Genomic DNA, 26,103 nt, shown 5'->3' with positions numbered 1-26,103 from the left:
CTGGAGCTGGGGACGGCGCCCGGGGGAGCGCTCCACAGGACGGCCTGTGTTTGGAGTGTTCGGGCTCTGGAGCTGGGGACGGCGCCCGGGGGAGCGCTCCACAGGACGGCCTGTGTTTGGAGTGTTCGGGCTCTGGAGCTGGGGACGGCGCCCGGGGGAGCGCTCCACAGGACGGCCTGTGTTTGGAGTGTTCGGGCTCTGGAGCTGGGGACGGCGCCCGGGGGAGCGCTCCACAGGACGGCCTGTGTTTGGAGTGTTCGGGCTCTGGAGCTGGGGACGGCGCCCGGGGAAGCGCTCCACAGGACGGCCTGTGTTTGGAGTGTTCGGGCTCTGGAGGTGGGGACGGCGCCCGGGGGAGCGCTCCACAGGACGGCCTGTGTTTGGAGTGTTCGGGCTCTGGAGCTGGGGACGGCGGGGCGCAGGCGGCTCTGTCGCACTTTTTACATCTTGAGGAGTTTTAATATTTGAAATAAAGTCTGTTGTAATGATCCTGCACGCGTCTCTCCGATCAGCGAGGCGGTGACGCCGGCTGCTATGGTGTATCTTCCCTCAGTCTCAGTAGCCAGGCCCAGCGGTGCTGACCCCCGCGCTGCTGCCGTGTCTCCGCCTCTGCTGGGCCCCGTTCACACTTGGGATGCGGCGCTGCCCCTGCAGGTGAGGTATGAGGGGATGATGTGACCTATGGGGCTCCGCAGCTTCTTGTTGGGGGCTCTCGGGCGCAGTCAGTGACGTCACCTCTGCGCCGTGTGGCAGTAGCCGCCATCTTTCTGGAGTCCTCGGCCTCACCTGTGACTGGAGACACCGCTACGTTCTCGATGACGTCAGGAGCCAACGGCCGCCATGTTGGGTGCGGGCGACGTGCTGACGTAGACGGCTGTGGTGACGTGCGCGGCTCCGTGGTGCCCGGTGCACAGTAACGCGCCTGCTGCTCCGTGACTGGCTGATTCCAAGATGGCGGCCTGCGGACGTGTCCGGCTGTGGTGCTGGCTGGTGGCGGGCGCGGTGCTGCCTCTGCTCGTGTGCCCGACGGTCCGGGCTGAGGGGGCTGGCGCGGAGGCGGGCGCCGGGGCCGGAGCGGCTCAACCTGCGGCCTCCCAGCCCCGTAGACTCCCCGGCATCAGACTGATCGAGGAGGAGGCCTGCCGGGAGGACATCACCCGCATCTGCCCCAAGAACGCCTGGAACAACAACCTGGCGGTGCTGGAGTGCCTGCAGGACGTGCGGGAGGTGAGGAGGAGACCCCCGGGATAGGGAGACCCCCGAGATATGGAGACCACCCGGGATAGGGAGACCCCCCGAGATAGGGAGACCCCCCGAGATAGGGAGACCCCCCGAGATAGGGAGACCCCCCGAGATAGGGAGACCACCCCCAGATAGGGAGACCCCCGAGATATGGAGACCACCCGGGATAGGGAGACCCCCGAGATATGGAGACCACCCGGGATAGGGAGACCCCCGAGATATGGAGACCACCCGGGATAGGGAGACCCCCGAGATATGGAGACCACCCGGGATAGGGAGACCCCCCCCCCGAGATACGGAGACCACCGGGATAGGGAGACCCCCCCCCGAGATACGGAGACCACCCGGGATAGGGAGACCCCCCCGAGATACAGAGACCACCCGGGATAGGGAGACACCCGAGATACAGAGACCACCCGGGATAGAGAACCCCCCCGGGATAGGGAGACCCCTGAGATGGAGACCCCCGAGACAGGGAGACACCCGGGATAGGGAGACGCCCCCAGGATACGAATCCCCCCCCCCGGGATAGGGAGACCCCCAACATACGGAGCACCTCCTGGGATAGGGAGACCCCCAACATACGGAGCGCCCCCCGGGATAGGGAGACCCCCAACATACGGAGCCCCCGGGATAGGGAGACCCCCAACATACGGAGCACCCCTCAGGATAGGGAGACCCCCCAAGATACGGAGCCCCCCGGGATAGGGAGACCCCCAACATACGGAGCCCACCGGGATAGGGAGACGCCCCCAGGATACGAAGTCCCCCCCCCGGGATAGGGAGACCCCCAACATACGGAGCACCCCTCGGGATAGGGAGACCCCCAACATATGGAGCCCCCGGGATAGGGAGACGCCCCCAGGATACGGAGCCCCCCGGGATAGGGAGACACCCGGGATAGGGAGACGCCCCCAGGATACGGAGCCCCCCCCGGGATAGGGAGACCCCCAACATACGGAGCACCTCCCTCGGGATAGGGAGACCCCCCAACATACGGAGCGCCTCCCGGGATAGGGAGATCCCCAACATACGGCGCACCCCCCGTGATAGGGAGACCCCCGAGATAGAGCCCACCCGTGCGCCCTGAGATACGGAGCTGAGACACTGACTCCAAACCCCCCACAAGATGCTGAGCACCCTCTGAAACACAGAGCCCCCTGACAGTGCACCCCAAGACACAGACTCCCCCTGAAGCCCCACAGACAGTGCACCCCAAGTTCAGGAGCCCCCTTCCTGCTGGACAGTGCACAACAAGACACAAGATAGTGACGCCCCCCCCCCCCCCCCCAAGATACAGCATACAGACTCCGCCAAAGCCCCACAGACAGTGCACCCCAAGACACAGACCCCCATCTGCGATACTGCGTCCTCCGGACAGTGTGCCCTAAGACCACAGAAAACCCCCCGATACGGAGCCTCTCACCTAGACAGTGCACCCCGAGATTAGGACCCCCTCCCTCCCGGACAGTGCGCCCTGAGGCATGCAAGAGCCCCCCCCTGGACGGTGCGCCCTGAGGCATGCAAGAGCCCCCCCCCGGACGGTGCACCCGAAGCATTCAAGAGCCCCCCCGGACAGTGTGCTCCGAGGCATGCAAGCGTCACCCCCAGTGCTCATACTACACTCCGACAATGTACTGAGCCCCTCATGGTCCCCAGGATAGGACCTGTCCTTGTTTTACACCCCCACATGCCGTGCTCCTCGCACTGCGCCCCCTGAGGCTCATGTCGGTCCGGACCTCCCTAGCTTCGGTCTCACATGAGGCTGTCACGCTTGGTTTAGGACACTTGTGGCTGAGATCCACAGACGTCTCCATCAACCCCAGCAGTGTAGCACCCCGTATGTCTCCCCTAAATGCTGTCCCCCCTCCATACACTCCAATATACATCGGTGTAACATCATGCTCCCCTACTGCTCCCCTAAACAGGTGTACGAGGGTCCCCCTGATGCTGTGTACCCCGCAGTGTGCTTCCTCTGTGGTGCTATATTATTACCACCTCCGTATTCAGTTCCGCACCATCTCCTGTTTGAGTCTGTATCCTGAACCAAGTGTCTGGGGGGCAACCGCCTGCATCGGGGTCTCAGCCCGCAGTCAGGAGTGACGTCTAATGGTTTATAGTCACAGCACGGTGTAGTATTTCCCTGGGTGCAGATCTGGTTGGAGGGGTGGGGGAAGTTATGGGGTTGGCGTTGATTATGGGGTAGTTATTGGATTGACACGGGGGTGATCAGTCAGGCTGGCAATGGTAGGCAGTCGGTTTGGCGGGGGTGGGGTCCAGTTCCGGAGTTGGTGCTGGCAGGAGTCGGTCTCGCATTGACGCTGGTGTGAGTTGGTCTGGGTTTTGGAGAAGGAAGTTATGGGGTTGGTGCTAGCGGGTGCGGTGGGGGGCAGTCTGAGGTTGCTGGGGTGGTTGGTCTGGCATTAGCTGGGGAACGGGTAATTCTGAGATGGCACTGGTGGGCGACTGAGGGTTGAACTGGGGTTGGTCTTGGATTGGTGAGGGGTGGGCGGTCTGTTGTTGGGGGGGTTTGTCTGGCATTGGTGGGGGTAGTTCTAGGGTTGGCACTGGTGTAGGGGTCACTCTGGCGTTGATAGTTCTGGCGTTGGCACTGACGGGGTTGGGGGTCAATCTGGCGTTGGTAGTTCTGGGGTTGGCCTTAGCGTGGGGTGGGGATCGGTCTGGAGTTAGTGGGGGCCGGTCTGGCATTGGGGTACCTCTATCTTTTACAAGCCCGGCAGTCAGCGGTTACGTTCAGACCAATTCTTAGTGCCGAGTCTTTACCTCCTGTTGGGGTTATCTGTGCACCTTTAGTCAGTCCAGTCTCCGTCCTTTGCTCCGTGTGACGGCGCTGTATCGGTTGCCCCCTCCTCTGTTCCGCTGTATCGGTTGCCCCCTCCTCTGTTCCGCTGTATCGGTTGCCCCCTCCTCTGTTCCGTTGTATCGGTTGCCCCCTCCTCTGGTCCGTGTGGTGGCACTGTATCGGTTGCCCCCTCCTCTGGTCCGTGTGGTGGCGCTGTATCGGTTGCCCCCTCCTCTGGTCCTTGTGACGGCGCTGTATCGGTTGCCCCCTCCTCTGGTCCGTGTGACGGCGCTGTATCGGTTGCCCCCTCCTCTGGTCCATGTGACGGCGCTGTATCGGTTGCCCCTCCTCTGGTCCGTGTGACGGCGCTGTATCGGTTGCCCCCTCCTCTGGTCCGTGTGACGGCACTGTATCGGTTGCCCCCTCCTCTGGTCCGTGTGACGGCGCTGTATCGGTTGCCCCCTCCTCTGTTCCGCTGTATCGGTTGCCCACTCCTCTGGTCCGTGTGACGGCGCTGTATCGGTTGCCCCCTCCTCTGGTCCGTGTGACAGGGCTGTATCGGTTGCCCCCTCCTCTGGTCCGTGTGACGGCGCTGTATCGGTTGCCCCCTCCTCTGGTCCGTGTGACGGCGCTGTATCGGTTGCCCCCTCCTCTGGTCCGTGTGACGGCGCTGTATCGGTTGCCCCCTCCTCTGGTCTGTGTGACGGTGCTGTATCGGTTGCCCCCTCCTCTGTTCCGCTGTATCGGTTGCCCCCTCCTCTGGTCCGTGTGACGGCGCTGTATCGGTTGCCCCCTCCTCTGTTCCGCTGTATCGCTTTCCCCCTCCTCTGTTCCGTGTGACTGCGCTGTATCGGTTACCCCCTCCTCTGGTCCGTGTGACGGGGCTGTATCGGTTGCCCCCTCCTCTGGTACGTGTGACGGCCCTGTATCGGTTGCCCCCTCCTCTGGTCCGTGTGACAGCGCTGTATCGGTTGCCCCCTCCTCTGGTCCGTGTAACGGCGCTGTATCGGTTGCCCCCTCCTCTGGTCCGTGTGACGGCGCTGTATCGGTTGCCCCCTCCTCTGGTCCGTGTGACGGCGCTTTATCGGTTGCCCCCTCCTCTGATCCGTGTGACGGCGCTTTATCGGTTGCCCCCTCCTCTGGTCCGTGTGACGGCGCTTTATCGGTTGCCCCCTCCTCTGGTCCGTGTGACGGCGCTGTATCGGTTGCCCCCTCCTCTGGTCTGTGTGACGGTGCTGTATCGGTTGCCCCCTCCTCTGTTCCGCTGTATCGGTTGCCCCCTCCTCTGGTCCGTGTGACGGCGCTGTATCGCTTTCCCCCTCCTCTGTTCCGTGTGACTGCGCTGTATCGGTTACCCCCTCCTCTGGTCCGTGTGACGGGGCTGTATCGGTTGCCCCCTCCTCTGGTACGTGTGACGGCCCTGTATCGGTTGCCCCCTCCTCTGGTCCGTGTGACAGCGCTGTATCGGTTGCCCCCTCCTCTGGTCCGTGTAACGGCGCTGTATCGGTTGCCCCCTCCTCTGGTCCGTGTGACGGCGCTGTATCGGTTGCCCCCTCCTCTGGTCCGTGTGACGGCGCTTTATCGGTTGCCCCCTCCTCTGATCCGTGTGACGGCGCTTTATCGGTTGCCCCCTCCTCTGGTCCGTGTGACGGCGCTTTATCGGTTGCCCCCTCCTCTGGTCCGTGTGACGGCGCTGTATCGGTTGCCCCCTCCTCTGGTCTGTGTGACGGTGCTGTATCGGTTGCCCCCTCCTCTGTTCCGCTGTATCGGTTGCCCCCTCCTCTGGTCCGTGTGACGGCGCTGTATCGCTTTCCCCCTCCTCTGTTCCGTGTGACTGCGCTGTATCGGTTACCCCCTCCTCTGGTCCGTGTGACGGGGCTGTATCGGTTGCCCCCTCCTCTGGTACGTGTGACGGCCCTGTATCGGTTGCCCCCTCCTCTGGTCCGTGTGACAGCGCTGTATCGGTTGCCCCCTCCTCTGGTCCGTGTGACGGCGCTTTATCGGTTGCCCCCTCCTCTGGTCCGTGTGACGGCGCTTTATCGGTTGCCCCCTCCTCTGGTCCGTGTGACGGCGCTTTATCGGTTGCCCCCTCCTCTGATCCGTGTGACGGCGCTTTATCGGTTGCCCCCTCCTCTGGTCCGTGTGACGGCGCTTTATCGGTTGCCCCCTCCTCTGGTCCGTGTGACGGCGCTGTATCGGTTGCCCCCTCCTCTGGTCTGTGTGACGGTGCTGTATCGGTTGCCCCCTCCTCTGTTCCGCTGTATCGGTTGCCCCCTCCTCTGGTCCGTGTGACGGCGCTGTATCGGTTGCCCCCTCCTCTGGTCCGTGTGACGGCGCTGTATCGGTTGCCCCCTCCTCTGGTCCGTGTGACGGGGCTGTATCGGTTGCCCCCTCCTCTGGTCCGTGTGACGGCGCTGTATCGGTTGCCCCCTCCTCTGGTCCGTGTGACGGCGCTGTATCGGTTGCCCCCTCCTCTGGTCCGTGTGACGGCGCTGTATCGGTTGCCCCCTCCTCTGGTCCGTGTGACGGCGCTGTATCGGTTGCCCCCTCCTCTGGTCCGAGTGACGGCGCTGTATCGGTTGCCCCCTCCTCTGGTCCGAGTGACGGCGCTGTATCGGTTGCCCCCTCCTCTGGTCCGAGTGACGGCACTGTATCGGTTGCCCCCTCCTCTGTTCCGTGTGACGGCACTGTATCGGTTGCCCCCTCCTCTGTTCCGTGTGACGGCGCTGTATCGGTTGCCCCCTCCTCTGTTCCGCTGTATCGGTTGCCCCCCTCCTCTGGTCCGTGTGACCGCTCTGTTTCGGTTTCCCCCTCCTCTGGTCCGTGTGACGGTGCTCTATCGGTTGCCCCCTCCAATGGTCCGTGTGACGGCGCTGTATCGGTTGCCCCCTCCTCTGGTCCGTGTGACGGCGCTGTATCGGTTGCCCCCTCCTCTGTTCCGCTGTATCGGTTGCCCCCCTCCTCTGGTCCGTGTGACCGCTCTGTTTCGGTTTCCCCCTCCTCTGGTCCGTGTGACGGCGCTGTATCGGTTGCCCCCTCCAATGGTCCGTGTGACGGCGCTGTATCGGTTGCCCCCTCCTCTGGTCCGTGTGACGGCGCCCGATCGGTTGCCCCCTCCTCTGGTCCATGTGACGGCGCCCGATCCGTTGCCCCCTCCTCTGGTCCGTGTGACGGCGCCCGATGGGTTGCCCCCTCCTCTGGTCCGTGTGACGGCGCTGTATCGGTTGCCCCCTCCTCTGGTCCGTGTGACGGCGCCCGATCGGTTGCCCCCTCCTCTGGTCCGTGTGACGGCGCTGTATCGGTCGGCCTTCTCCTGGGTGTGTATTTGCCAGGACTTGTCTGGAGACCCTGCCCGGTCTGTGCATGTGTTATCTGTGCTCCCGGCGGCACTGGGGGCAGAGGTCGCAGGATCCGGGATCGAGTGTACACAGCAGGTTGCAGGCGCTGTAGAAATGATGGGCGTGATTCCCTCCCTTTGCACACACTGCACCCCGTGTTCCTGCACCCAGAGTACTCGGGGTTATTTACAGACGCGGCCAGGACCCCACCTCCCTGCGCCAGGTCTGGTGACGGCGGTCCCTGCGGTTTGGTGGAGCAGCTGTTCCAAATCACATTAGACAGAAAAAGAAACCTGCGGAGCGATAATTATACAGCGGTGATCTCTGGGTGACGCCACGCTGTGACTGACAGGACACGCAGGAGGAGCGGCGCCCCCACACCGGTAGGACAGACGCCGCTGATCACCACGGCCCCTCCAAGTGCCGCTCGCTGCGTGGAGACTATTGCTCCCACCCTCCTCGCTGCCAGATGACTGAGCTGGATGGTGAGCTGCTGTGGCTGGGTGCGGGGGGACGGCACACGACCGGATGCGGGGGGGGGGGGGACGGCACACGACTGGATGCGGGGGGGACAGCAGGTGGCTTGGCGCGGGGGAGGACAGCACGTGGCTGGATGCGGGGGAACAGCACGTGGGGGGACGTCACGTGACTGGATTGCAGGGGGACAACATGACTGGATGCGGGGGGACGGCACGTGGCTGGATGCGGGGGGACGGCACGTGGCTGGATGCGGGGGGGACAGCAGGTGGCTTGGCGCGGGGGAGGACGGCATGTGGCTGGATGCGGGGGGGACAGCAGGTGGCTTGGCGCGGGGGAGGACGGCATGTGGCTGGATGCGGGGGGAACAGCACGTGGGGGGATGTCACGTGACTGGATTGCAGGGGGACAACATGACTGGATGCGGGGGGGACGGCAGGTGGCTTGGCGCGGGGGAGGACGGCACGTGGCTGGATGCGGGGGGAACAGCACGTGGGGGGACGTCACATGACTGGATGCGGGGGGGACGGCAGGTGGCTTGGCGCGGGGGGAACAGCACGTGGGGGGACGTCACGTGACTGGATTGCAGGGGGACAACATGACTGGATGCGGGGGGGACGGCACGTGGCTGGATGCGGGGGGGATGGCAGGTGGCTTGGCGCGGGGGAGGACGGCACATAACTGGATGCGGGGGGAATGGCACGTGGCTGGATGCGGGGGGGACGTCACGTGACTGGATTGCAGGGGGACAACATGACTGGATGCAGGGGGGACGGCATGTGGCTGGATGCGGGGGGGACAGCAGGTGGCTTGGCGCGGGGGAGGACGGCATGTGGCTGGATGCGGGGGAACAGCACGTGGGGGGACGTCACGTGACTGGATTGCAGGGGGACAACATGACTGGATGCGGGGGGGGACGGCACGTGGCTGGATGCGGGGGGGATGGCAGGTGGCTTGGCGCGGGGGAGGACGGCACATAACTGGATGCGGGGGGAATGGCACGTGGCTGGATGCGGGGGGGACGTCACGTGACTGGATTGCAGGGGGACAACATGACTGGATGCTGGGGGGGGCGGCATGTGGCTGGATGCGGGGGACGCGGTTCTGGTGACTGTCAGTGAGTTCTCCTTCCTGCATTTCCCCTTCAGTAGCCCTGTCTGAGGCTCCCCCCGTCCCTAATGTTTGGATGATGGGAGTCTTTCTGCCGGACGGTGGGCCGTTCCTGGCTCTTCTGCCCCCGGGCCGTCTGTATACAGATCTGTATGGAGCTGCACAATATGCCTGGTGCTGCCGTTCCCTCCCGCACGTGAGCCGGAAGTCCGCCTTATTGTGCACACTGGCAGTCACAGGTGATGGATGCCCGGGCATTGTTATACACTGCTGCAGGACACAATGGTGAGCAGCACAATGCTCCGCCACGTAGTATCGAGGTTGTGCCGCCCCTGCATATGTCCCAGCTCTGCACTGCTCGGTCCGGGGCACCTCGCACCCTTGTGATGACGTCGGGTCTCGTGTAGATATTTGTAGGGTGATTCATCTCATCCTCTGAGATACCTGGTGGCATGTGGCGGCCTTGCCCGGGGCGGCGCGCTGTCTGACGGTATCTGTATGGCTGCACCCTGCAGCATCCTCCTGTCTCCAGGTCTGATCTCCTCAGCTCCAGTGTAGGGTCCGCTGCCTTGGCTCCACTGTTGCTCACTGGTTGCATCCGTCCCGACATATAATAATGGGATGTTCTGCAGAGAAGCCGCAGGCCTGTGCTCCGGCAGTACCAGCGCAGATAATAATGGGTTTCTCTTTCTTTACAGGCGGACAGTGAGATCTCCTCGGACTGTAACCACGTAAGTGTTGTGTGGATGCACAGAGTGCACCGTGTATGTATACCACATATGCTGTATACCCGCTATACACCACATATGCTGTATACATCATATAGACATCTCATATACCCCATATACTGTATGCATCATACACACTATAGACTCCGTATATGTCTGCCGTGTGGATGTGACGCCCTCCCACTGTGTTTATTCGCTCCTGTCACTGTATGTTCCTCCTTCAGCCGTCATAAAAGATGGATGTGGCTACGGGAGGCCGTTTGGTTGCAGTCCATCAGCTGTGACATATCCTATAGGTGTACAGACGATACCTGTATACTGCTGTATACACACCCATTACCTTACATCGCGGATGGGATTGGGAGGAGTGGGCCGTCTGTCTTGCTGTAGCCTGATGCTCAGACCCCTTCTCGCATCCTCCCGGACCCTCGCCAGGAGCTGCAGTTGCTCCTATTTTCCGATTTCAGATTGCTTGCACTGGCGCCCCTCTCTCATTCTCCGTACCGAGTGCCTGCACTGGGACCCCTCTCCTATGTGGTGCAGCTGAACCAGCCTCTCTATGGCCGCTGCGCTCTGATCTGGGCCGCTGCGCTCTGATCTGGGCCGCTGCGCTCTGATCTGGGCCGCTGCCCGCTGCGCACTGATCTGGGCTGTTGCGCTCTGATCTGGGCCGCTGCCTGCTGCGCTCTGATCTGGGCCGCTGCGCTCTGATCTGGGCCGCTGCGCTCTGATCTGGGCCGCTGCCTGCTGCGCTCTGATCTGGGCCGCTGCCTGCTGCGCTCTGATCTGGGCCGTTGCCTGCTGCGCTCTGATCTGGGCCGTTGCCTGCTGCGCTCTGATCTGGGCCGCTGCCCTCTGATCTGGGCCGCTGCCCTCTGATCTGGGCCGCTGCGCACTTATCTAGGCAGCTGCGCTCTGATCTGGGCCGCTGCGCTCTGATCTGGGCCGCTGCGCTCTGATCTTGGCCGCTGTGCTCTGATCTTGGCCGCTGCGCTCTGATCTTGGCCGCTGCGCTCTGATCTTGGCCGCTGCGCTCTGATCTTGGCCGCTGCGCTCTGATCTTGGCCGCTGCCCTCTGATCTTGGCCGCTGCCCTCTGATCTTGGCCGCTGCCCTCTGATCTTGGCCGCTGCCCTCTGATTTGGGCCGCTGCCCGCTGATTTGGGCCGCTGCCCGCTGATTTGGGCCGCTGCCCACTGCCCTCTGATCTGGGCCGCTGCCCTCTGATCTGGGCCGCTGCCCTCTGATCTGGGCCGCTGCCCTCTGATCTGGGCCGCTGCCCTCTGATCTGGGCCGCTGCCCTCTGATCTGGGCCGCTGCCCGCTGATCTGGGCCGCTGCCCGCTGATCTGGGCCGCTGCCCGCTGATTTGGGCCGCTGCCCGCTGATTTGGGCCGCTGCCCGCTGATTTGGGCCGCTGCGCTCTGATCTGGCCATTTCACCGCTGCTTTTTTCTGTTCTTCTTTTTCAGCTTCTGTGGAACTTTAAACTGAACCTGACAAAAGACATCAAGTTTGAGTCTGTGGCCAAAGAGATCTGCAAGTCCACACTGTCCGGAGTGAGTGCTCTTGTTTGGACAGGCAGGGGATCACGGGTGGGATTGGCTCTGGCTGGGTAGGATTGGGGATCCGTGACGTCACCGTCTTTTCACCTTTGCTTTCAGCTGAAGGAATGTGCGGAGGAGACTCCCGGGAAGGGTTACTTGGTCTCCTGTCTGGTGGAGCATCGTGTGAATATCACAGAATACCAGTGCCACCAGTACATCACTAAGATGGCCGCTATCATCTACAGCGATTACCGCCTGATCTGCGGCTTCATGGAGGAATGCAGAGCTGAGATTAACTCTCTGAAGTGCGGCAGTATTCGGCCTGGAGACAAGGTGAGCATTGCTGTCTGATATTGTCCAACGAGCGCCACTAGGGTGATATATCCGCAATAACATGGCGGCTTCTCCACATACAGGACCCTCACTCTCAGGGCGAGGTGGTCGCTTGTCTGGAGAAGGCCATCGTAAAGGAAGCTGAGGAGGCTGATTCCCAGAGCCGCTTATCTGACAAGTGTAAACAGTCTATAATGCGCGTGGCCGAGCTCTCGTCTGACGACTTTCATCTGGACAGACACCTGTACTTCGCCTGTCGAGATGACCGGGAGCGATTCTGTGAAACTGTAAGTGATCATCATCTGGAGACACTGCTACGGCCATGGGGCTGCTGCTTCGCCCTCTGCCGGCCATGGGGCTGCTGCTTCGCCCTCTGCCGGCCATGGGGCTGCTGCTTCGCCCTCTGCCGGCCATGGGGCTGCTGCTTGGCCCTCTGCCGGCCATGGGGCTGCTGCTTGGCCCTCTGCCGGCCATGGGGCTGCTGCTTGGCCCTCTGCCGGCCATGGGGCTGCTGCTTGGCCCTCTGCCGGCCATGGGGCTGCTGCTTGGCCCTCTGCCGGCCATGGGGCTGCTGCTTGGCCCTCTGCCGGCCATGGGGCTGCTGCTTGGCCCTCTGCCGGCCATGGGGCTGCTGCTTGGCCCTCTGCCGGCCATGGGGCTGCTGCTTCGCCCTCTGCCGGCCATGGGGCTGCTGCTTCGCCCTCTGCCGGCCATGGGGCTGCTGCTTCGCCCTCTGCCGGCCATGGGGCTGCTGCTTCGCCCTCTGCCGGCCATGGGGCTGCTGCTTGGCCCTCTGCCGGCCCGCGGCTACTGCTGCTGCTTGGCCCTCTGCCGGCCCGCGGCTGCTGCTGCTGCTTGGCCCTCTGCCGGCCCGCGGCTGCTGCTGCTGCTTGGCCCTCTGCCGGCCCGCGGCTGCTGCTGCTGCTGCTTGGCCCTCTGCCGGCCCGCGGCGGCTGCTGCTGGTGCTTGGCCCTCTGCCGGCCCGCGGCGGCTGCTGCTGGTGCTTGGCCCTCTGCCGGCCCGCGGCGGCTGCTGCTGGTGCTTGGCCCTCTGCCGGCCCGCGGCGGCTGCTGCTGGTGCTTGGCCCTCTGCCGGCCCGCGGCGGCTGCTGCTGGTGCTTGGCCCTCTGCCGGCCCGCGGCGGCTGCTGCTGCTGCTTGGCCCTCTGCCGGCCCGCGGCGGCTGCTGCTGCTGCTTGGCCCTCTGCCGGCCCGCGGCGGCTGCTGCTGCTGCTTGGCCCTCTGCCGGCCCGCGGCGGCTGCTGCTGCTGCTTGGCCCTCTGCCGGCCCGCGGCGGCTGCTGCTGCTGCTGCTTGGCCCTCTGCCGGCCCGCGGCGGCTGCTGCTTGGCCCTCTGCCGGCCCGCGGCTGCTGCTGCTTGGCCCTCTGCCGGCCCGCGGCGGCTGCTGCTGCTTGGCCCTCTGCCGGCCCGCGGCTGCTGCTGCTGCTTGGCCCTCTGCCGGCCCGCGGCTGCTGCTGCTGCTTGGCCCTCTGCCGGCCCGGGGCTGCTGCTGCTGCTGCTGCTTGGCCCTCTGCCGGCCCGGGGCTGCTGCTGCTGCTTGGCCCTCTGCCGGCCCGGGGCTGCTGCTGCTGCTGCTGCTTGGCCCTCTGCCGGCCCGGGGCTGCTGCTGCTGCTGCTGCTTGGCCCTCTGCTGGCCCGGGGCTGCTGCTGCTGCTTGGCCCTCTGCTGGCCCGGGGCTGCTGCTGCTGCTTGGCCCTCTGCTGGCCCGGGGCTGCTGCTTGGCCCTCTGCTGGCCCGGGGCTGCTGCTGCTGCTTGGCCCTCTGCCGGCCCGGGGCTGCTGCTGCTGCTGCTTGGCCCTCTCCCCTCTTCCTCCTCTGCCAACCCCCGGGGCAAGCACTACTTGATTATTCATCTTGATATTTATGATCAGGTACAAGCTGGAGAAGGAAGAGTTTACAAGTGTCTGTTCAACCACAAGTTTGAGGAGTCCATGAGTGAGCGGGTGAGTGTTGGGCCTCGTTGCCCCCGCGCTTTTTGCCGTCTTTTCATATTTGCTGCTGTGATTAGTATCCGTTTCTCGTGCAGTGCCGCGACGCCCTGACCACCCGCCAGAAGCTGATTGCTCAGGACTACAAGGTCAGTTACTCGCTGGCCAAGTCTTGTAAGGCCGACCTGAAGAAGTACCGCTGCAGTGTGGAGAACCATCCACGCTCCCGGGAGGCTCGGCTCTCCTACCTGCTGCTGTGCCTGGAGTCCGCGGTGCATCGAGGTGCGGATCTCACATTAGCACTTGGTCTGATCGTCCGCTCTCCGTTCTTTCTCTGTCTATCAGTGGTGGCGCCATCACTGTGGGGTCTGTGCAGCTGGTAGGACAAGGCTTAGGACCCCCTCATCATACATTATAGTACATTGTGCACAGTAACATATCCCGAGATGTAGATCCTGAGTCCTGCAACCCTGAACATGTATACATGGCCGGAGAACGGTGCAGGCAGCAGTGCCATTAATGGGGGCATGCGGGGGTCTTTATGCCTCACCTGAAAAGGGATAATTGGCTCCTAGTCGGCTTCTGGTTCATGAACGCCCATCTGGGCCCCGCTGTGTCATGTTTCTCCAGGACGCCAGGTGAGCAGCGAGTGCCAGGGGGAGATGCTGGATTATAGGCGGATGTTAATGGAGGACTTCTCTCTGAGCCCAGAGATTATTCTGAGCTGTCGCGGGGAGATCGAGCATCACTGCTCCGGCCTGCACCGGAAGGGCCGCACCCTGCATTGCCTCATGAAAGTCGTGCGTGGAGAAAAGGGCATTATAGCAGAGAAGTGCCAGCAGGCGGTGAGTGCCACGGCCATCTGTGGTTCTGTCAGTAATCAGGTCCTGTACGTCTGTCCACCATTGTAATGTCTGCCTCTCCTCCCTACAGTTACAGACATTGGTGCAGGAGACTGACCCTGCCTCAGATTATCGGATAGACCGCGCTCTCAATGAGGCCTGCGAATCTGTCATCCAGACGGCTTGTAAGCACATCCGCTCCGGTGATCCCATGTGAGTGTCCTGTGTGCCTCCTGCAGGGATGGGGTCATTCGGGGAGTATTGCTGAGCGCTGATGGCCCCTCTCTTCTCCAGGATCCTGTCGTGCCTTATGGAGCACTTGTATACAGAGAAGATGGTGGAGCAGTGTGAGCACCGTCTGCTGGAGCTGCAGTACTTCATCTCCCGGGACTGGAAGTAAGATGCCTGCGGCGGCCGTGTGTGTGGGGCCTCGTCTTGTGGCGGCCGTGTGTGTGGGGCCTCGTCATGCGGCGGCGGCCGTGTGTGTGGGGCCTCGTCGTGTGTGGGGCCTCGTCATGCGGCGGCGGCCGTGTGTGTGGGGCCTTGTCTTGGCTGCGGCGGCCGTGTGTGGGGGCTCGTCTTGCGGCGGCTGTGTATGTGAGGCCTCGTCTTGTGGTGGCCATGTGTGTGGGGCCTCGTCATGCGGCGGCGTCCGTGTGTGTGGGGCCTTGTCTTGGCTGCGGCGGCCGTGTGTGGGGGCTCGTCTTGTGGTGGCCATGTGTGTGGGGCCTCGTCATGCGGCGGCGGCCGTGTGTGTGGGGCCTTGTCTTGGCTGCGGCGGCCGTGTGTGGGGGCTCGTCTTGCGGCGGCTGTGTATGTGAGGCCTCGTCTTGTGGTGGCCTTGTGTGTGGGGCCTCGTCTTGGCTGCGGCGGCCGTGTGTGTGGGGCCTCGTCATGCGGCGGCGGCCGTGTGTGTGGGGCCTCGTCTTGTGGTGGCCATGTGTGTGGGGCCTCGTCTTGACTGCGGCAGCCATGTGTGGGGCCTCGTCATGCGGCGGCCGTGTGTGTGGGGCCTCGTCTTGCGGCGGCCATGTGTGCGCGGGGCCTCTATGTGCTGCTGACACTACACTGATCCTTGTTCTTTGCCAGGTTGGATCCCATCTTATACAGGAAATGTCAGGGTGACGCCTCCCGATTGTGCTACGCACACGGCTGGAATGAGACCAATGAGAACATGCCGGCGGGGGCCATCTTCTCCTGTTTGTATCGGCACGCGTACCGCACCGAGGAGCAGGGTCGCAGGGTGAGTCAGGAGGCTGTGCACCCTGGAGATACGGCGAGGCAGGGGCATAACGTTCCATAACAGTAGGTCACCGGTGACACTGAGCTGTCATCACCAAGGGAAGCCGGCCTGTACCCATGGAGTCAGTGGCCGCCTGTAATGCATGAGCTTTTGTGAATGGTCTGTAACAATCGCCCCCATCCTCCTCTTCATATCAAGTAGAATTCGGACTTGTTTGGTCCTTTAGTTCGTGATCCCTTCAAGATCTTGGTGCAAAATATGTGACAAAGGATGTCTCATACTGTAACTGTATGTGCCCATATGGGTCCCAAAATTTACTCCATCTGCCTAAAGATCTCCTGTCCATGCAGTTATCTCGCGAATGCCGTGCCGAAGTACAGCGCATCCTCCACCAGAGGGCGCTGGATGTGAAGCTGGATCCCGCCATGCAGGGAAAATGCATGACGGAGCTGGGGAAGTGGTGCAATGAGAAGACGGAGACAGGACAGGTAAGGGGCCGCTGTGTCCTGATGGTGGCCGGCTCTGACATGCTGCCAGTGCACTGACTCCATCACGTATGTCGCCTTAGGAGCTGGAGTGCTTGCAGGATCACCTGGAAGAACTGGTTCCTGAATGCAGGGAGATCGTGGGGAATCTGACGGAGCTGGAGTCGGAGGTACGGATCATTTATGACCCTGACGCCATCATTAGGACCTTGACGGTGGATTCACCTTTGTGTTTTCGGCTTCCAGGACATCCAGATCGAGACCCTTCTGATGAGAGCATGCGAGCCCATCATCCAGGGATACTGCCACGTAGGTCGGCTGGATAGGGGCCGGGGGTCGTGATTGGGGCTGGGAGCCGCTGGTCTTTCGCCTATGATTGTGCAGACCTGGGGGTTAATGTCAGGACCGGGCGACCATCTAGTGTGCATTTCATATCCAGTTGACATAAGCTTGGAAGGGAACAGTCATCATGGCCGATCCTTGGTACTGAAGGGAGGCGTGCGGGTGTGAGGACTGACGGAGTACGGCTGCTTGTACAAGCACCACGTGTAAATGCTGCGGCGTCAGATGTCTCTCCATGGTCAGCGGGAGATTAGGCGCCACTGATCCAAGGACTGTTCTTATTAGGGCGCGGGATGTATGGGCCTGACCGTGCTCTTCGTCGTCTGTCTGACCGTGCTCTTCGTCGTCTGTCTGACGTGCTCCTCTTCGTCGTCTGTCTGACCGTGCTCTTCGTCGTCTGCCTGACCGTGCTCTTCGTCGTCTGCCTGACCGTGCTCTTAGTCGTCTGTCTGACCGTGCTCTTAGTCGTCTGTCTGACCGTGCTCTTAGTCGTCTGTCTGACCGTGCTCTTAGTCGTCTGTCTGACCGTGCTCTTAGTCGTCTGCCTGACCGTGCTCTTAGTAGTCTGCCTGACCGTGCTCTTAGTCGTCTGTCTGACCGTGCTCTTCGTCGTCTGTCTGACCGTGCTCTTCGTCGTCTGTCTGACCGTGCTCTTCGTCGTCTGTCTGACCGTGCTCTTCGTCGTCTGTCTGACCGTGCTCTTCGTCGTCTGTCTGACCGTGCTCTTCGTCGTCTGTCTGACCGTGCTCTTCGTCGTCTGCCTGACCGTGCTCTTCGTCGTCTGCCTGACCGTGCTCTTCGTCGTCTGCCTGACCGTGCTCTTCGTCGTCTGCCTGACCGTGCTCTTCGTCGTCTGCCTGACCGTGCTCTTCGTCGTCTGCCTGACCGTGCTCTTCGTCGTCTGCCTGACCGTGCTCTTCGTCGTCTGCCTGACCGTGCTCTTAGTCGTCTGTCTGACCGTGCTCTTCGTCGTCTGTCTGACCGTGCTCTTAGTCGTCTGTCTGACCGTGCTCTTAGTCGTCTGTCTGACCGTGCTCTTCGTCGTCTGCCTGACCGTGCTCTTAGTCGTCTGTCTGACCGTGCTCTTAGTCGTCTGTCTGACCGTGCTCTTAGTCGTCTGTCTGACCGTGCTCTTAGTCGTCTGTCTGACCGTGCTCTTAGTCGTCTGTCTGACCGTGCTCTTAGTCGTCTGTCTGACCGTGCTCTTCGTCGTCTGTCTGACCGTGCTCTTCGTCGTCTGTCTGACCGTGCTCTTCGTCGTCTGTCTGACCGTGCTCTTCGTCGTCTGCCTGACCGCGCTTTTCTGTCTACTCAGGAGTCTGCTGACAACCAGATTGACTCTGGGGATCTGATGGAGTGTTTAATCCAGAACAAGCATCAGAAGGAGATGAATGAGAAGTGCGCGGTGGGCGTCACACACTTCCAGCTGGTACGTGGCCCCTTCGGCGTTGTTCATCCTGTCGCCGCCCACAAGAATCCACACTTGTTCCATATTTCTGCCGTTCTCTCATTGATGGCAGAGGAGCTCGGCACTCGGGTGATTAAATGTTCACAATCCAAAGTGAGCCGTGTATGACAGACATGGAAGATGCCCGGTGAGATGTCATACAAGATGTGAGGGCAAGAAGAACATGCAAACTCCGTACATACGTGTGTACGTCATACATCCGCGTGTCGTAGGGGTCTCCAGGATGGAAAGTTGTGCAGCCATCTCTACGTACCGAGCAGACATCACGTGGAAGAATGGCGTGGTACGACGAAATAACGGGCGACAGACATGATACACGGCGCACTGCACGCTAATCATCTCTGGCTGAATCACCCCCGGGGGCCGAGGTCTTCTGCTACGAGGGGCAGGACCCCACTAGTGTACCACACTCCTGGAGAGCTCGACAAACAGATCTGTCACTCAGTCCCTTTTTTATTTGCATTTGTAGCCACATTCCAGAATAATAGCAAGATTATACAATAACCATTCATCCTCAGGAGTGACCGAAAAATATTAAAGACTATTATAAATACCTTGTAAAAATCACAGCGCTCCTCTGATTATGACGCTTTGTGTTGCTTTGCTCCATTGCAGAGTTATTCACATTGGTTACTTCTGGAGCTCAGTATGTGACATCTCTGCTTGTAGCACGATTGGGCGTTTCCTCTGTCTCCTCTGGGGCGTGTGCTATCAACGCTTCCTCCCAGACAGCCAATCATAGCTCAGAAGCTGATAAGTCAGACGCTGCGGAGCTGTAATTGGCTAGGCCTGGGAGGGCTGGTAGCAAACGCCCCAGAGGAGGCTGAGGAAACTCCCAAGAGATGTCACATACTGAGCCCCAAACGTGGCTGTCTCTGCAATGAAGTGATGCAGCCCAAAACTGAATAGAGCAGCGGAATCATGGGATTTTGCAGGGTATTTGACGGTTTTTTGAGCAAGGGACAGGTCTCATATAGTTAAAAATATCAAACATTTGATAAAACCTTTAAGCTTCAGTCGCCTCTTGTGTGCGGTGTGGCTGTGTCCTGAGAATCGCTGATCCCCGAGTACGGGTCCATTTATCAAGTGTAGAAATAAGCGCCCACCTGCTTCTAAAAGAACTTACTAGAAATAATGCCGTTCCTTATTTTTTCGTTTAGATACAAATGAAAGACTTCCGCTTCTCCTACAAGTTTAAGATGGCGTGCAAGGAGGACGTGCTGAAGCTGTGCCCCAACATTAAGCAGAAGTGAGTGCCCGCGCTCAAACCCCTACTGCTGGTATAGGAACCCGCTGTCACCCCTAATGCTGGATGTGAGCACCCCCTGACCCCAGTTACCCCTACTGCTGGGTGTGAGCACCCCCGACCCCACTGTCACCCCTACTGATGGGTGTGAGCACCCCCTGACCCCGCTGTCACCCCTACTGCTGGGTGCGAGTACCCCCTGACCCCGCTGTCACCCCTACTGATGGGTGTGAGCACCCCCGACCCCACTTTCACCCCTACTGATGGGTGTGAGCACCCCCTGACCCCGCTGTCACCCCTACTGATGGGTGTGAGCACCCCCGACCCCACTGTCACCCCTACTGATGGGTGTGAGCACCCCCTGACCTCGCTGTCACCCCTACTGCTGGGTGCGAGCACCCCCTGACCCCGCTGTCACCCCTACTGCTGGTATAGGCACCTCCTGACCCCGCTGTCACCCCTACTGCTGGGTGTGAGCACCCTCTGACCCTGCTGTCACCCCCTATTGCTGGATGTGAGCACCCCCTGCTGTCACCCTTACTGCTGGCCTGACCCCCTGTCACCCCTACTACTGTGTGTGAGCACCCCCTGACCCCACTTTCACCCTTACTGCTGGATGTGAGCACCCCCTGACCCCACTTTCACCCTTACCGCTGGATGTGAGCACCCCCTGACCCCACTTTCACCCTTACTGCTGGGTGTGGGCACCTCCTGACCCTGCTGTCACCCCTACTGCTGGGTGTGGGCACCCCCTGACCCCGCTGTCACCCCTACTGCTGGGTGTGGTCACCCCCTGACCCCGCTGTTACCCTTCTGGGTGTGAGCACCCCCTGACCCCACTGTCACCCCTACTGCTGGCCTTACCCCCTGTAAAGGGGGTTTTACACTAAGCGATATCGCTAGCAATATCGCTAAAACGTCACTGGTTTTGTGACGTTATAGCGATATTGCTAGCGATATCGCTATGTGTGATACTTACCAGCGACCGGCTCCCCCGCTGTCCATCGCTGATCGCGCGAGAATGTCCGGCTCCATTTCTCGTCGGGCGCTTCCTGCTGAGACTTCCTGCTGTGACGACGAGCGACGCTGGAGGCGGGCGGGAGGACGCAGGATCGCTGTGTGTGAAAGGTGAGTATCGTGCGCTGCGTCGCTGCTGAATCGCTGTGAGGTCTTTCTGTATGAAAGCTCACTAGCGATCATTTAGCGATGCACCAGCGATCCTGACCGGGTGGGATCGCTGGTCGGATCGCTGGTGCATCGCTAAATGTAAAAGGGCCTTTACCCCTACTACTGTGTATGAGCACCTCCTGACCCCGCGGTCTCCCCCACACAGGGTGGACGTCGTCATCTGCCTCAGCACCACAGTCCGCAATGACACCCTGCAGGACCTGAAGGAGCAGAGGGTGTCCTTGAAGTGCCGGAAGCAGCTGCGCGTGGAGGAGCTGGAGATGGTGAGGTACCACCGATCTATGGACGTCTCCTCCGCAGTCATCATATAGTAATAACTCTCATCCTTCCCACAGTCAGAGGACATCCGCCTGGAGCCCAAACTGTACGACTCCTGCAAGACCGACATCACCACCCTGTGCCCCAACGTTCCCTTTGGAAATGCTCAGGTGAGATCGTCCGCTGCTGCCTCTCTGCCGCTGCTGCTGCCTCTTACAGATCACATTTAACCCTTTTATTGCAGATCATTGAGTGTCTGAAGGAAAAAAAGAAGCAGCTGACATCGCCTTGTCATCAGAAAGTCTTCAAGCTCCAGGAGACCGAGATGATGGATCCCGAGCTGGATTACACGCTCATGAGGGTCTGCAAGCAGATGATCAAGGTGGGACCTCAGAGTCAGAGGCTGTGGGGAGGATGAGTGTTGTTGTCCATGAAGCCCCTGGTAATAAATCTGTTTTGGGTCTCCTCAGAGATTCTGCAGTGATTCTGACCCCAAGTACATCCTGCAGTGTCTGAAGCAGAACAAGAACACTGAGACCATGGACCCCAAATGTAAGCAGATGATCACAAAGCGACAGATCACCCAGAACACAGGTCAGTGTGATGGCGTCCCCCTGACTGCGGCTCGGCCTCTTCTGACCCTCTCAATAACCGTACCCCTCTGTTCTGACAGATTATCGTCTGAACCCTGTGCTCCGCAAGTCCTGCAAAGCGGATATCCCCAAATTCTGCCAGCAAATCGTGAACGATGCCCAAGACGACACCGAACTGGAAGGGAAGGTCATCTCCTGCCTGAAGCTGAAGTACGCCGACCAGGTGAGTAAGAGGTGAAGACTCCGTCCTGGTCCCAAAGACCAAGATGGCCAGTAACCGATGAGTCGCCCGATACAAGGTGTATGACCAAAAGTGACCCATAAACCTCCAAAGAAAAGCACGACTCCTGGTAATAAGTGCACAAATCACACGGGAGATTAGAAGGTGACAGCAGCTGAGGCACGGTTCAAATGTCAATAAGGAGCTAACGAGCTGCGGCTTCTGGGTGCGGGTGATGGATGGAGGCGCATTCATACAGATGGCATCTGAGGGCCGTCCGAGATTCCTCACTGACACACACTTGCATGTGAGAGCTGGAGCCGACCCTCGGGGCAAGGCGGACAAGTCTCCGTGCCTTTGTGCAGACTACTCGATGCAAGGAGAGTCGGACGCGTGAACATCTGCATAGACTATCATCGGACAAGTTCTAGCTGCTGGATAGATGGCCGTCTGCAGGAGCCCTTACAGTCCACAGTGACAGAGCGGACAGATTGTGGTCCTTCCCGGACCCTCCTGTCCGCTCCGTTCTCATCAGCCAGGGTCCAAATTTTAAGTAACCCGGAGAAACTCCAGATCACCGACCTTATGCCCAAACGTCTTCCTGAGGTGTTGGAAGCCCAGGAACGGTGGAGCTGCGTTGTCTCCTCTTGATGTGACTGCATGCGCTCTGACGCAGCGGTTCCTGTGCTCTGAACATGTAAGGATGTTATTACTATGAATTGGACCCATATTTGTTCCAAATTGTGAGGCATATTGCCATAATACAGGGGCAGAAGAGCTTTCCTCCGAGCCTCCTCATTTCTGCTCCTTGTTCACTTGGTGGTCCCAGCGCCCCCACCGATCCTCACGTCTGCCATGTCCTCCTTGTGCCGTTCTGACGTCGCTCCTGGCAGCTTTCACAGCTAGTTTTCCCTGATGCTGACTCGTATTTGGCTTTGTCTGCGCAGCGTCTGTCTCCGGACTGTGAGGATCAGATCCGGGTCATCATCCAGGAGACGGCGCTGGATTACCGGCTGGATCCCCAACTGCAGATCCAGTGTTCGGAGGAGGTGAGTGCTGGCGAGTTACCGGAGTTATCAGTGAGGGTCGTCATGCCGCTGCCCTTACAGGGGCTTCCGTTACCCCGTACCCCCAATGTTATGGCTTCTTGTTCTGATTTTGCAGATTAATACGCTGTGCGGTGAGGAGGCGGCCGCTCAGGAGCCCACAGGGCAGGTGGAAGAGTGTCTGAAGATGAACCTGTTGAAAATAAAGTCTACCGGCTGCAAGAAGGTAATCTCCAATCCACATAGCACCTGCTGAAGAGACGGCGGCCCCGTCATTGTCCCATGATGACCAGGAGACCTCCGGGCGGCGCCTGTGTATCTTTCAATGTCTTGTTTCTCACGGCTTCCGTCCTTTCTTCTGCAGGAGGTTCTGAACATGCTGAAGGAGAGTAAAGCGGACATCTTCGTGGATCCCGTCCTGCACACGGCCTGCGCGCTGGATATTAAACATCACTGTGCCGCCATCCCCCCGGGCAAAGGACGCCGTAAGTACTTAATGCATCTGTATCTGAGCCGCATCCACACCGCCACTACCACGCGGAGAGAAAAGCGCTGCCCGAAGGAAGGTGGCGCTTACCACCGCATGGCTGCACTTTATTTTTTAACCAGATGTTAGAAGATGTTCCCAATTCTGCTTCCATTTTTTGCGGAGTTTGGTCTTTTGTGTCCTCTGTGGTACAAGGCCTCTGTATACAGTGGTAATGTCCCCGTCTTCTCCGCAGAGATGTCCTGCTTAATCGAAGCATTACAAGATAAGATGGTTCGTCTGCAGCCAGAGTGTAAGAAGAGACTGCAGGACCGGCTGGACATGTGGAGTTATGCAGCCAAGGTAAGGAAACCATCAGCAAGTAGAATCTCTACTGTCACTACCGAAGGTGGAGCCCAGTTTTCCATCCACATCTTCCCCTGTCGCTAATTGCTATCGTGTTTTCTCGCAGGTGGCCCCGGCTGACGGGTTCTCGGATTTGGCAATGCAAGTGATGAGTTCTCCCTCCAAGAATTACATCCTGTCCGTCATTTTGTTTGGAGTTTGCCTCTTATTCTTTGGGGGCCTTCTGTGTGGGCGCATTACGAAGAGGGTGACACGAGAGATGAAGGACAGGTAGAGAAGACCCCTCAGCAGCAGCTGTGAGAAGCCGGGGGTCCTGGGGCGGGGGGCAGCCCTGTGTCCATGTCTCATACAGCTTGATCCCATCCTTCTCCTTCCTGCTCCTTCCAGTGCTGCTGACTCTGGAGGGGGAGCCGGAAGTAACGACGGGGTGCCCTCCCCCAATTCTTATTTCATCCCACCTCCCCGCTCCCTCCTTCCATTCTGCCCTGAACCACAACATGGCTACTTCCACCGGCCCCGTGTGGCTGCACAGCCCCTTCTTGCCTAGTGCCGTGTTGCATTATGTGGATTTTGTTTTTTCCCTTTTTTTGGGTCGGGGATAGAGGGGCCTGGATAATTCTCCCGCTACACCTCCGGAGTTGGAAGCCGTGCCTCAGCCACTTTGCATACCCCATCATGAGAGAGAGCGATTTGGAGCCTTAGCGTCTGCAAAGAGAGGGGTCCAAGCGCCCAGCTCTCGCGCTGCCAAAACTCTGCCCACAAACGGCTCCATCCTGCACCGGACACAAACCGCGCAGAAGCTTCCAAAACTTTCACCGGACACCGACGGTTCACCCAACTGCTCATCAGAAGTATTAGTGACTCCAGCAGGGGGGAGGCTGCCATGACTTTGGGGGTCTCCACTCTGCTCCCTCCAGACTGACACATTGCACCAGAAGTTCTGCTCTCCGTCGTGGCCTGGGTCGCGCCCTTCACCTCGCTTTGTCTGAATTTGACTTTTCTTCTCTCATTGTGATGTCTGATATTTATCGGTTCCTTTCTTGTTTTGCTTGGTGTTGTGCTGCTTTCTGCTTCCCCTTCTCCCATGGCCAGGGCTCCCGAGCTCCACGGGCGGCCCCGAGCTCTCGAGCTCCACGATTGGACCCCGGGCTCCCGAGCTGTGACAGCGCCTGCTGGTGATTGCACTACTGTACCCGGCACTGGACACTCATGGGGGGGGATGCTGCGCTCTGCCTGCACCGTGCTGCCGCTGGGGTTCTGCGGGGCGCAGGGTCCCCCCATACATACCATGAGCACAGTGCCCCCCGTAGTGACGCAGCTGGAACGTTTCGCTGTGGGGGAAGGGGACGCACGGGGGAGGTTCTTGGTTCTGTGACTCTGCCTCAATGTGACCTGCAGGACTGACGGTTCTCGCAGCCGGTGCGGTACCGCTGGATTGTAAGTGCGCTTTTTTGCCCCGACATTAGAGCATTAACTTAACCCTTTGTCTTCCAGGATAGCTCTTGGTTTCCATGTTTTTCTGTTCCTCCCCACTTTAGCAGAGGCTCCCCCCAGCCCGTGCGCCTCTCCTACACTCCACTCCTGTCAGTGCAGGTACCGCCGCTGCCTCTGGGGGGCGCTCCCCCTGCTGTAGACCTGGATGCACTGTGGCAGGTGAAGCCGCCATCACAGTGTCACGTCCTGCATATTGCAGGGCTATCAGGGACGTGTCGCCCCGACACCAGGCAGCGCCGATCTTAACCCTTTCACTAAATGTTTTCCTCTTTTCATCAGCTACGGGAGAGTGTTCCATTAACTGCACTCAGACTCCAATCAACCCCTCCTGTATCTAACGCCAGGACTGCACCCGCACCCCAGACTCCATTACTGCTTTAACCCCTTCAGTCCTGTCCGGCCGTTCTGGTGGTGCCGTATACACTGGAGCTCAGCCCTCCGCACACAGGGAACGCGTCGCACCCTCATCTCCTCTGTAAATGGTTCCCCGCTGTGTATAGATACCCTCATTCTGTTCATGCTGTGTCATAATGAAATGTTACCGATGTTTAAGGCAAAATGTGCATTTTTTTTTCTGTACAGAAAATGGGAAGATTTAATAAAAAACAAAAATGCTACCTACACGCCTGTGCCGTCATGTGCCGTGGTCACAAGGAAGGCGAAGAGGGCGGCAAGGCCTGCTTGTGCCGAACTGGGGGACGTTACCGATGAGAAGCAGGGAAAGGGCAATTGTGTGATGGAGAGACTCGATTGTCCACTCTGGGGTCAGACTTTCTGTAAGATGGCGGATAAAATGAGCTGCAGCCGACCCATAGATCTCATACTGGAGGCTTGGCTGACGCTGACTGCGCGCCTTCTGCTTACAACTGCATACATCTGTGCTATGGAAAGGGCAACCCGCTGCCGGCCTCAGTCGTCCCAGCTCTTCTCCCCCTCTGGTTTCCCCTTCTCCTCTAGCTTACCCTGACCCAATCTCCTCTGGCTTCTGCCATCCCCACTACCTCCCCTGGCCCTGTCCCCTCTGGTTTCCCCAGTCCTCTCTAGCCTATCCAGGCCCCATCCCCTCTGGCTTTCCCTTTAGCATCTCCTGGCCCCATCCCCTCGTTTCCCCCTTCCGCTTTACATTCCCCTGCCCCATCCCCTCTGATTTCCCCTGTCCCCTCTAGCCTCCCCTGGCCTGTCCCCTCTAGTTTCCCCTTTAGGCTCTACTGGATCCATTGCCTCTGGTTTCTCCCCTGGCCCTGTCTCTTCTGGTTTCCCCTGTCCCCTCTAGCCTCCCCTGGCCCCATCCCCTCTGAGTTCCCCTTTAGCCTCCTGGCCCCAT

General features: G+C 60.1%; 1 protein-coding gene across 1 annotated transcript; it reads left to right on the top strand.

The window, feature by feature from the left end:
- The first annotated feature begins 877 nt into the window (after positions 1-877).
- GLG1 (golgi glycoprotein 1) lies at positions 878-25,400 on the top strand. The gene is made up of 27 exons (XM_073565325.1): positions 878-1,227; positions 9,669-9,701; positions 11,168-11,254; positions 11,360-11,575; positions 11,659-11,862; positions 13,466-13,537; positions 13,621-13,804; positions 14,153-14,367; positions 14,456-14,577; positions 14,659-14,760; positions 15,454-15,607; positions 15,958-16,095; positions 16,176-16,262; positions 16,339-16,401; positions 17,750-17,863; positions 19,063-19,151; positions 20,482-20,599; positions 20,672-20,764; positions 20,839-20,976; positions 21,065-21,188; positions 21,268-21,410; positions 22,355-22,456; positions 22,572-22,679; positions 22,818-22,938; positions 23,176-23,282; positions 23,392-23,555; positions 25,059-25,400. The coding sequence occupies exons 1-27, from the start codon at positions 952-954 to the stop codon at positions 25,078-25,080; spliced, it is 3,396 nt and encodes a 1,131-aa protein (XP_073421426.1). The 5' UTR covers positions 878-951; the 3' UTR covers positions 25,081-25,400.
- The last annotated feature ends 703 nt before the right edge of the window (positions 25,401-26,103 follow it).

This window comes from Dendrobates tinctorius, unplaced genomic scaffold (assembly GCF_039654945.1).
Source record: "Dendrobates tinctorius isolate UK_male_01 unplaced genomic scaffold, ASM3965494v1 ptg000663l, whole genome shotgun sequence".
In the NCBI taxonomy this organism is placed as follows: Eukaryota; Metazoa; Chordata; class Amphibia; order Anura; family Dendrobatidae; genus Dendrobates; species Dendrobates tinctorius.
The sequence above is the reverse complement of the archived record's forward strand: the minus strand, read 5'-3'. Positions and strand labels throughout refer to the sequence as shown.

Bases quoted from the DNA above. Each gene is read 5' to 3' on its own strand.
- GLG1 (XM_073565325.1), top strand. From the start codon at position 952: ATGGCGGCCTGCGGACGTGTCCGGCTGTGGTGCTGGCTGGTGGCGGGC. The intron at 22,680-22,817 runs GTAATCTCCAAT...TTTCTTCTGCAG, and splicing joins AGTCTACCGGCTGCAAGAAG to GAGGTTCTGAACATGCTGAA. The intron at 22,939-23,175 runs GTAAGTACTTAA...TCTTCTCCGCAG, and splicing joins CCCCCCGGGCAAAGGACGCC to AGATGTCCTGCTTAATCGAA.